The sequence below is a fragment of the Capricornis sumatraensis genome, chromosome 2 (assembly GCF_032405125.1).
Source record: "Capricornis sumatraensis isolate serow.1 chromosome 2, serow.2, whole genome shotgun sequence".
Lineage (NCBI taxonomy): Eukaryota > Metazoa > Chordata > Mammalia > Artiodactyla > Bovidae > Capricornis > Capricornis sumatraensis.
The window spans coordinates 183,489,384-183,501,571 of NC_091070.1; the positions used below are offsets into that span (position 1 = coordinate 183,489,384).

At 35.1% G+C, this 12,188-nt stretch overlaps 1 protein-coding gene across 1 annotated transcript in view; it reads left to right on the forward strand.

Moving 5' to 3' along the window:
- Nucleotides 1-12,188, forward strand: part of DOCK7 (dedicator of cytokinesis 7) — a 215,462-nt gene that overhangs the window by 85,109 nt on the left and 118,165 nt on the right. The window contains exons 14-16 of the mRNA XM_068961268.1: nucleotides 794-936; nucleotides 4,835-4,928; nucleotides 6,314-6,476. Coding sequence (XP_068817369.1) covers nucleotides 794-936; nucleotides 4,835-4,928; nucleotides 6,314-6,476 — 400 coding nt within the window. The remainder of the gene's footprint in view (nucleotides 1-793; nucleotides 937-4,834; nucleotides 4,929-6,313; nucleotides 6,477-12,188) is intronic.

The window sequence follows — 12,188 nt, forward strand, 5'->3', positions numbered from 1 at the left end:
TATATCTTAAGTGTTTTTTAATTTCCCTTGTTATTTTGTCTTTGATTGTCAGTTATTCAGAAGTGTACTGTTTAATTTCCACATGCTTATGAATTTCCCAAATTTTCTTTTGTGATTGATTTATAGGTTAATTTCTGTTGCTCTTGGAAAACATATCTTAGATGATTTCAGTCACTTGGAATTTATTGTATTTTGTTCTATAGCTTAGTGTAAATAGTCTTGTCTTGGAGAATTTCCTGTGTGTGCTTGAGAAGAATCTATATTATGCTTTTGCTTAGTGTAGTATATAGACTGTAGATAACTTTTTGATCTAGTTTGTGTATAGCTTTGTTTGTTTTCTGTTTCCTTGTTGATCTTCAACATAGTTGCTCTATTGATTTTGAATAATAAGTTTATCTTGCAAAGACTTTGAATGCAAGTTATCATAAATTCTGTTTCAAACTCAAGTGCTAAGACTGCGGGACCATTATAAGGTGACTAAAATTTACATTATGTGAATATTTTCTAGTAAATATGTAGTGCCTCTCTATGTGCTTTTCATAGCTCATCTTTGGTTATTTGCATAATCTTTACGTGGTAGCGGTTTATTTTACACTGGAGAAGTTTTAAGAGCGAACGCAAAGATTTAGGTGAAATGTTTCCTTACAGATCTCTCCAGAAGTTAAATTTTTCTACTGTAATCAGTATGCTGAAGGGACAGTTTTCAACTTTAGTGGATATTTTCCTGTGTTTGTAAAGCTGATACATTTTAAATATCATGGAAATGAATATCTTGCTTTTTTTTCCTTGGTAGAACGAAAGGGGTCTTGGTCTGAGAGGAGGAATTCTAGTATTGTTGGAAGAAGATCACTTGAAAGGACAACAAGTGGAGATGATGCTTGTAACTTGACCAGCTTTCGACCTGCTACTCTCACAGTAACAAATTTTTTTAAGCAGGTATTGTTCTGTCATGGAGGAATTCTAGGGGGCTACTTGCACATAAATTTTTCTTGACTCCAGAAAAATCATAATTGTCCAAGTAGCACATGTATATGTAATAATTGATTGTGCTTTCACGAAGTTTAAAAAGCATTAAGAATAAAAATAAAAAGTATAAGAAAATACCTGTTGTTTTTATAAGAAAAAATAATTTTATTCCTGTTGTTTTATCATATTTATTTAAATGTTGATGTTGACTAGTAATGCTTCAAAATCAGTCATCTGCCTCTGTATCCTATTTCTTAATTTTAATATTTTAACTTTTCTTAAGCATTGATGGTTTATGAATTTTCTTAGTCAATTAAACTCTGTGGGATTATGTCTATCCTCACCACCCAAGTTTTTTTTTAACCTGAAATACCACATCCATGGTATATAGAATAGAAGTTTCAGGCTCTAGTAGTTTATTTCTGTGCTAGAATTATTTTTATAGGTGAGTTTATAAGTCTAAACAGTTCTTGATCAAAGATATTTTGTTCTTTGCAAGTATATTTTCTGTACTTCAACTTGTGAGTCAGATCAGTAGTTTTCAAATGCTGGTCATGATCCATTAATGTTAAAATAAATTTAGTAAATAACACTCAGCTTAAAAAAATGAAACAAGTTGAATAAAAAATTAATAGTGCATTGCACTTCATGAAGTTAAGTATTGCTTCAGTAGGCTTTTTTCCCTCTAAGTTTTATGTGTGTGCATACCTGTCTGTATGTCCTTATGTGATGTGTATGCTACTGGATTTTGATGTAAAATGAATTTTATACTCTGAATTAAGATCAGAAAATTTTGGAAGTCTGTCTAAAGTAACCAGATAACCAGAACTATAATAAGAATGGGAGAAAATTTGTATTTGTGTGACACACTGTCGAAGGGTACCATGCATATATTTTGGAGCAGATTAAAGGAAAGGGCTAAGTATTGTCTCAAAATTTCTCCTACTGAGGTGTTACTCTATATAGGAAGAGAAAATCCTGGCTTAGTGACACCTTGTAACTTGAGAGGGCAAGGTGTTTAGGGTAGGTTGTGTTGTGATTTGACAGGTAGTAACCTACTTGACGGAGAAGGCAATGGCACCCCACTCCAGTACTCTTGCCTGGAAAATCCCATGGATGGAGGAGCCTGGTGGGCTGCAGTCCAAGGGGTCGTGAAGAGTTGAACATGACTGAGTGACTTCACTTTGGCTTTTCACTTTCATGCACTGGAGAAGGAAATGGCAACCCACTCCAGTGTTCTTGCCTGGAGAATCCCAGGGACAGGGGAGCCTGGTGGGCTGCCATCTATGGGGTTGCACAGAGTCGGACACGACTGAAGCAACTTAGCAGCAGCAGCAGCACCTACTTGAAGCCCTTTTCACAGTTACGTGTCAGTAGCATTCACAGGCAGCTGCTCTGAGAGACTCAAATGGAGAACAAAGCCAGTGAGAAGTGTCTGAAGTGGTAAGGGTCTTCTTATTGTGGTAATAGTGCAAGAAAGAGTCTAGAAAACGCCATAGTGTTACTTGGATGAGGTAATAGGCCAAACTTAGCTGTGGAAAGAGGGCAGTAGATGTACTTGTTACTTGTAGCTCTAACATTTCTCTTTTTCCTTCTTCAACTGGTGTTCCACTTCTGCCACTATTTCCTCAGTTCCTTTTTGGTTTAATTCAGCCTACTTTATTATTGAACTACTATTGTAATCTTAAATCAACAAGTCATCCAACCACCCACCCACCTGTTGATTCAACAGATGCTTTTTGAGCATTCACCATGTACTGAGCATCAATCCACCCACCTACCTACTTATCCAATACATATTTTTTGAGCATTCATTATCTGCAGAACCCTATTGAAGACTAGTAACTGGAAACTGGAACAAAGTAATTATAAAAAACTTTAAAAATGATGGTTTCTGGATATATGGAGAAATGGAAAGCACTTACATTTAACTTTTGTACAGTTCTGTAATTTTTAGCTTAACATGTATGACTTTTATAAGCATTTTTATAAATAGCTTGAATATTGTGTATCAGGCAAGTGCAAATTAAGTAAAAAAGCAGACATTACAAGTTTAATAAAGTAGAACTCAAGGTACAATTTCTCCTAAATAAGATACAGAAGGCTTTTTCTCATTTTGTTTTTTTAATTGATGAGTTATTACTGTCCATGATTTGATACAGTTATCAGGAGTGTTTATGTACAGATTTGAAATGTGTCAGGCCAACATAATTAGAAATGTAGAAAGATTTAAAACCAAAAATTAAATCCATGCATTATAAGGATATTTGTTCTGTTGTTGACAGGTATAGTAGTTATATGTTGCTTCAGGAGCACATAGCAGTGAACAGGCAGTGTGGAGGAATGAGTGTCAGCCTGGCTTATTCATGTGTTTGGAGATTGATAAGAGTCAGTTGATCTAGAACTTCTGCTGGGAAGACTGAAATGATTCAGACTTTTTACATGTTGCTCACTCTTAACATCTAGCAGGCCAGCTGGGTCATGTTCTTATGGCAGTGACAAGTTCCAGAGAGGAAGCAAGCTTACTTTTGCAAGCATTTTTCAAGTCTCTATAAACTGTTTGTTTACTGGTTAGAACAAGTCACATGGCCAACTCTAGGGAAGGGTATTATGTCCCATGCAGCAAAAGGCATGGAAATGGAGTAAAAAGAATGGAAGTCATTAATATAATTGGTTTAACAAGTTAAGTAGACAGAAATGACTGAGTCTTGAGATAATCTGAATGTATTCTAAATAAGGGCCGTTTAAATTTAAAGATCTGTACTAATTTCTACACTCAAAAGGAGAGAATATACTGTTTCAGTGACTGATAGAACATTTACAATAGTTTAGTCATATATTAGGTCACTGAAAAAATCTTCATGAAGTCAAATTCTCTAACTATAACTCAGTAAAGCTAAAAACCATTTATATAAGTATTAACAAAAATCTCTAACCACTTAGAAGGTAAAAATCACTATTTAAAATAATGGGATAAAAGAAGATCAACTCTGTATTCTGCTTAGAATACAATAGTGAACTACTGGGATCTGGCTCAGTTGAACTCACAGTAATAAAGGAGCCTTAAATATATTTATTACCAAATAACATAAAAAGATACTATATGAACTATGCATTAAAAAAATAAGATGTCAAATGCAGGAGGTTTGGATTAATAAAGTCTAAAGACTGACTCTTAAAAGAAAAAAGTCAATCGCTGCCTATTTTAACTGTAAGAAAAAAATTACAGTAAATTGGAAATTCTTTGTTAATTAGACCTGGTCTTGTTTTTTTTGTGTGTCTTCCCATTGACTGAGGTCCTTTTAGAGTTTTCTTTTTAGTCATATTATCAGGGTAGTTATGGTTTTTTTAAGTGTAGTTTTTTTGTTATTTCTTTCTTTTCATTTTCAAATTTAGCCAGTGCTCTGTATTTTGCTTTTAAGAAATTTGGCAATATAAACTTGCAAAGACAAATGAAAACGCAAGTGGAACAAATTTAAAGACTGTCATTTAGATACATATGTGTATATATATATACACACATATATGTCTTTTCTGTCTATATTCATGTTTTTCTTCATCTGCTTCTAACTTGGATTGATTTTTCTATATTTTGGAATGCCCTGTAGTACCTTATAAACATAGATAATGGGCTGTAAATCTATAAAGTTAAAACATAGATAGCAATATTATAGCTTAATACAACTTAAAAGCATAGAAAGAAAATAATTTAGCATATTTATTTTTAAACATAATTGTGTTAATTTAACTTTTCATTCAGACTAAATTGAAGGAGGAGGGGCAGGATTAATTAACAGGCAATATAAATTTATTTTCAGTGTACTATATTTTTTTGATCAAATACTTTTTCCTCTATTTTTAATATTAGGAAGGAGATCGCTTAAGTGATGAAGATCTGTACAAGTTCCTTGCTGATATGAGAAGGCCATCTTCTGTTTTACGGCGACTAAGACCTATTACGGGTATTTAAACATTTTTGTGTAGACATGATGACAGCTATTATCATTAAAAACTGTATTTTTTGTGACAATGTGTTCTTTTTTCTCATATCTGACTGTATGTCTTTTGTGCTCAATACCTGTCAGTCTCCTTCATTTTACTGTCCTACTCTCATGTAGTCTAACAGTTTGGATGCAGGATTCAGTACCTTTGATAATTTGAGTATTGAAATGAGAATAATGAATAATATTGTGGCTTAAAATTATTTTCTAGAGGGAAGAAAAATACATGTAATGGTAGATATTCAGAAATAGGTTTATATTGTGATCAGAGCAAAGTATTCCAGGGTAAAACTATTTTGAAGTCTACCAAGTTTGAGCAAATTCCGGGAGATGGTGAAGGACAGGGAAGCCTGGCGTTCTGCTGTCCATGGGGTCGCAAAGGGTCAGACATGACTGAGCGAGTGAACAACCAAGTTTTGTTTAAACTGGCACTTCTCCTGTGGCCCAGTGGAAATGCAGGAGACACAGGAAATGTGGATTTGATCCCTGAGTCGGGAAGACACCCTGGAGGCGGGCATGGCAACCCACTCCAGTATTCTTGCTTGGAGAATCCCATGGACAGAGCTGGAGGGCTATAGTCCCTAGGGTCTCTTAAGAGTTGGACATGACTGAACATGCGCAGAAAAGTTTAAGCTGAATCATTTAATCTTTGAAATGTTGTCTTGTTTCCCTATAAGATTCCTGTGTTTTTTTTTCTTCTCCTTTGCCTCTTCCTTCCTTTCCATTCATTCATTCAGTAAGCGTTTATTATTTTATCTTTTTATATCTGTATTAGTAGTTTGAGATTTGATATGATGAAATAATTTAGAGGTCTGAGGTGGTAGCAATTTTGGTTTCTTTCCAGGCTTCTTGAAGAAATAGGATTTAAATCCTTCCAAAAATTCTTCAGCATGAGGTTGTTGTTATTATTTATTTTATTTAAATTTTTTATTGGAGTACAATTGCTATACAGTGTTGTGTTAGCTTCTGTACAACAGTGTGAATCAGCTGTGGGTACATATATCCTTGCCCTTTTGAGCCTCCTTCCCCCTGACCACCACTATCACAGAGCACCGGGCTGAGTTCTCTGTGTTATATAGCAGGTTCCCACTATGTGTTTACACATGGTAGTTTATGTCAGTTCAGTTCTCTCAGTTCGTTTCACCCTCTCCTTCCCTACTGCCTCTTCCATGTCACATGTCTGTTCTCTATGACTGCATGTCTGTTCCTGCCCTGCAAACAGGCTCATCTATTACCATCTTTCTAGATTCCATACACATGCATTAATACAGGATACTTGTTTTTCTTTTTCTGAATTACTTCACTCTGTATGACATGTTGTTTTTATAATGTATTTTTGTATGCAGCTCAGCTGAAGATAGACATTTCTCCTGCACCTGAAAATCCTCATTACTGCCTGACCCCAGAGCTGCTTCAAGTGAAGCTTTACCCTGACAGTAGAGTTAGACCTACTAGAGAAATTTTGGAGTTTCCTGCAAGGGATGTCTATGTTCCAAACACTACTTACAGGTAATGCATTTTAATTTTGGAGAATTCCTGAAGTAAGGTCCAGTATGTTCTAATATTAATATACAATGAAAGTCTTGCAAAATCCTTTGTAGCTTTGGTACTTATTTCATTTCTTACTTCATGATTTTACTAATAGCTGTAATGCATTTAGCTCTTACTGTGTAATAGGTCTGTTAATTACCTTACATACTTTATCTTATTTAATCCTCATAGCTTGAGGTAGGTATTACCTTCATTTTAGAAGTGAATAAACTGAGAGAGAGAGTTCATACCTGTGTTGGAGCTAGCATTTGAATTGTGGGTTGCTAGGTTAAAACATTTGAACTTCTAGTTACTGTATTTCCTCAGATGCTCTTATTAGCAGAATCTAACATTACACATGAATTAAATGTATGTACCTGTACTATGTTCTAATAATTAATCAACAGTATTTGATATAATTCTATATTATAAGATCCCCTGGAGAAGGAAATGGCAACCCACTCCGGTACTCTTGCCTGGAATATTCCATGGGCTGAGGAGCCTGGTAGGCTACAGTCCATGGGGTTGCAGAGTCAGACATGACTGAGCAACTTCACTTTCACTTTCTGTATTACTCAGAATACTTGACATGAGGTTGTTGGTTAGGATTTTAGACTGAACGCTGCATAACTCCAGGGGTACCATTTACATGTTCTCTGTATGAATGAGGCTCCCTTTGTTTGTGAATGCTGAGACCAGGACTTGACATGTCTGTTGTGATATCCAGCAGGGCACCTCAGACACAAGTTTCTGCCTCAACTTCCTCACGTTAATATATTTCACCACCTACCCAATTCCTGAGGCAAAAAGTTTGGAATCAAAATGATTTCTCTTCTTTTGTATTCCTCACATTTACTCCTCCAAGAAGTTTTGTAGGCTCTGCTTCAAAATGAATCCCAAATCTAATGCTCCTTACCTCCTCCACCTTTGAAATTCTTCTTGTCACCATCCAAATCAGCACTGTCAAACAGAAATATAATGGAAGCCACATTTGTAATTTTCAATTTTATAGTTTCTACACTAAAACAATAAACAAGTGAAATTAATTATAATCATAGGTTATTTAATCCAGTATATCTAAGATAGTATTATTATACCATATAGTAAATGTCAAAAATTCTTTTGCTTTTTGCCACTCCTTTATCTTCAAAATCTGGTGTGTATTTTATACTTAAAGCACGTTTCAATTCAGATGCGCTGCATTTCAAATGGTTGATAATCAATAGAACTAGATACTAGAATACTGGATGGCTGATGATCTAGAATTTTGTGTACATTTTTATATTTGATCTTCTTACTTCTACCCATGCCTCAGTCAGTTCTCAACATTGTAGTCAGAGAGATTTTTAAAAGATATAAATCAGATCATTTGGTCCTGTGTCTTAAAGTCCTCCAATGTCTTCTATTTTAAGCAGAAAAATAATGAAGACTATAAGACTATATGATCTAGCTCTTGCCTTTCTGTAACTTCGTATCCTACTAATCTCTATCTTGCTCATTTGAGCCTCAATGGTCTTTTAGGTCATCCTTGAATAAACAAAATTCTGCCCAAGATTTTTTTATTTTTTTCTTCTCTTTGCCTGTTGTGTTTAGCTCCAGATCGTCACATGACTTGATTCCTTATTCAGTCATATATCTATCTACTTAAAGGTCATTCTCATCACCCCACCTAAAAGATCCATTGCTTCTCTCCTCCAGCTTCTACCCTTCCTTATATTTATCATTATCTGGCATTACAATATGTATTGAATTGTTACATGAATGTAATTATTGTAAAGGGCAAGGGCTTGTCTATTTGTTTACCACTTTATCTCCAGCATATAGAATAGTGTGCTAGCACGTGGAAAGTACACAGTAATACTTATTAAATGTGTTAAGAAACACGACACCGTATAGTATTATGAATGGGATTTAGAGTCGCACAGATATGGGTACGATATCTGACTCCACTGTTTACTGTTTAGTAGCTTAGAACAAATGACTTAGTTTATTGGCACTCAGTTTTATTCAAATGTGGGGATGATAATACCTATCTTCTTTTGTGAGGGTATAGAGCACAAACTATTGCATGTGCTTGGCATTTAATGTAAGTAAAACTCCTGGAATATAAGGTAAATGATATATATACTACTTTTAAAAGAAACGTGTAAAAAAGAAAACAGGTTTAAAAAAAAAAGAAACAAGTGATACAAATATTCTCCTATAAGTTTTCAGTTCAGTTCAGTTAAGTTGCTCAGTTGTGTCTGACTCTTTGTGACCCCATGGACTGCAGCACACCAGGCCTCCCTGTCCATTGCCAACTCCTGGAGTTTACGCAAACTCATGTCCGTTGAGTCAGTGATGCCACCCTACCATCTCATCCTCTGTCGTTCCCTTTTCCTCCTGCCTTCAATCTTTCCCAACATCAGGGTCTTTTCAAATGAGTCAGTTCTTCACATCAGGTAGCCAAAGGATTGGAGTTTCAGCTTCAGCATCAGTCCTTCCAATGAATAGTCAGGACTGATTTCCTTTAGGATGGACTGGTTGGATCTCCTTGCAGTCCAAGGGACTCTCAAGAGTCTTCTCCAACACCACAGTTCAAAAGCATCAATTCTTTGGCACTTAGCCTTCTTTATAGTCCAACTCTCACATCCATATGTGACCACTTGAAAAACCATAGCCTTGACTAGACGGACCTTTGTTGGCAAAGTAATGTCTCTGCTTTTTAATATGCTGTCTAGATTTGTCATAACTTTTCTTCCAAGGAGCAAGTGTCTTTTAATTTCATGGCTGCAGTCACCATCTGCAGTGATTTTGGAGCCCCCCAAAATAAAGTCTGTCACTGTTTCCACTGTTTCCCCATCTATTTGCCGTGAAGTGATGGGACCAGATGCCATGATCTTAGATTTCTGAATGTTAAGTTTTAAGTAAACTTTTTCACTCTCCTCTTTCACTTTCATCAAGAGGCTCTTTAGTAGTTCTTCACTTTCTGCCAGAAGGGTGGTGTCATCTGCATATCTGAGGTTATTGATATTTCTCCCGGCAATTGTGATTCCAGCTTGTGTTTCATCCAGCCTATAAATTTTATATATATTTTATTATATATAGATATATGTGTGTATATATATGTATATATGACTACTTAAAAGAACATGGAATAAAGAAGTGAGCCATGGTTGGTATTGAACAACTTAGATGTTATCAACCCTATCTCTTATCTAGTATATGACTCTAATGTAAAACATTCCTAACTTGTGTATATCTGTCTTTCTTCTACTTGGATTATTTCAGAGACAGGGGAAATGAAAATTGGGGACTTTGAAGGGTCTTTTCTTTCATTTTCCTATTTATCTTTTAAAATTTATTTACATACATAGATTTTAAACAAATTATATGAGTGTACTTAGAGTGTATGTGAGTGTACTTGTGCCATCAGGCTTAAAGTTAAAAACAGAGGTCCTTCATCTTGTTTGAACCGTCCTTTCCCTACCTTGATGTCTAATCTTTATTGTCAATCACTGCTGTCAATAGTGACTTTATGGTCTGTCAATTTTTACTCCTTCTTTTGTTGTTTTACTCTTTGTTTTTAAATAACATGGCTATTTCTTGATTCTCTTTCAATTTAAAATACCTGCTGATTGCTATAGAAGGTGAAGATTTAACTCTGATATCCTCTTCCTTAAAAAAATACATACACTTGAATAAACCTTGAAAAAAAAATACTTGTCATCTCTGTAAAGCTTCTTGCAATACAGTAAAATCCATCAGATTATTTCCTCTCTTGTACCTTCCTTAGTCCCTTTGCAACTAAATTATAAGTTAGTATGGCAGGGGAAGTTTTCAAGGCTCACTTGGCTTACTGTAGAGTTGTTGTCTTGGAGCCTGTTAGCACCATTTTCTTAGAAATTCTGTTTGCATTTGTTTTGCAATGGAGTTCTTATTTCCAATGTATTTTTTGTTCTTGGTTTACTCATTATACTGAGAGCCTTCAGTATCTCCCTGGATTAAAGTGTTGGAAAGTACCTGGCACATATTAAATGCTCGATAAAAGTTAGTCATTAGTGTTAGGCTTAGTTGCTTATTTAAAGATAAACAGAGCCTTAAATCTTTTAGGTTGTAGGTTATTGCTTTGTCAGATAAACGTAATCATGTTGTTAGATGTATGATTGTCCTTGGGATTACACATATGAATTTACAAAAATAGTTTTTATGTTTGAGATGGAATCCTTGATTTTATATTTTCTAAAATGTCATTGAAACCTCATTTTATAAAGGCTTACTAGGGAGATTGTTAATCTTATTTTCATGACCTTGAACTGCACATTTCACACCAGTTGAGTAATTTTGCCCTGTTTGATTTGCCATGAAAACACTTTGGACTTTGATAAAAGGGCCAACATTTAGTTACTTTCTTTTCCATTTTCAGAACTGTGTTGGATGATCACTTAGTAGTAAATGCATAAGCACAGTGCTTGTTGTTCTTATGGGGAAAAAAAGATATTTGATTATTCTAACAGAATGTGGGATATGTAACAATATATTTGGAACAGGCTTTATAAGGAAGTAATTAGATACACAATAAATACTGATTCATGAATGCATTTTTGATTAATGAATAAGTTAATTGATTACCATGAGTTATGCTATTAGGAAGAAAAAGTACAAGCATGAAAACATGCTGATACTAGATTGATAGTGTGTAAGTAGATTATACTACAGTAAGTAACCCTGACACAAGGAATGTATATACTTGTTCTCAGTAAAATTTATACTAGTTCAGTGTAATCTCTTGATATAGACATTTTATAGTAATTCACTAAAAGCAAGTAAATAAGCTCTCTTTGGTGCTCTTGGGATTTTTGCTACTGTTTTTCACTATTTTAGTTTTATAATTTGCCAGATTTATTTTTCTGTCTTTAATTGCTAAGTGCCAGTTGAAGGGGTCCAGACAGTGATGCTGCAAGGTTTCAGAGAAAAGCCTCCATTTACTAGGATATTTGTGGAAGAAGTGAGATTATCTTTGCTTTGTTGTGGTTCAGTTGCTTAGTCATGTCTGATTCTTCGTGACTCCATGGACTGCAACACGCCAGGCTTCCCTGTGCTTCAGTATCTCCTAGAGTTTGCTCAGATTCATGTCTGTTGAGTTGGTGATGCTGTCTAACCACCTCATTCTCTGCTGTCCTCTACTCCTTTTGCCTTCAATCTTTCCCAGCAGTGGGGTCTTTTCCAAATGAGTTGTTTCCTTGCGTTAGGTGGCCAAAGTATTGGAGCTTCATCTTCAGCATGAGTCCTTCTAATGAATATTCAGGATTGATTTCCTTTAGGATTGACTGGTTTGATCTTCAGTCCAAGGGACTCTCGAGAGTCTTCTCCAGCACTGAATTTAGAAGCGTCACAGGAGGCAGTGACCAAAACCATCCCAAAGAAAAAGAAATGCAAGAATGCAAAGACAACAAAAAAAAGTTGTCTGAGGAGGCTTTACAAATAGCTGAGGAATGAAGAGAAACGAAAGGCCAGGAGAAAGAGAAAGATATTAGAATCTTATTAGGATTTTATCTTAAATCTAAGAATCTTACCTTAAAATTGCACATGAATTCTGTTTTCTACTTCATAAATCCACTTCATATAAAAATAGTTATTTCCTTCCTAAAACAAAAAGGTGATATTCCTGGGAGATGTGTCATGTTAATCCCATGGACTTGCATTTGTCAT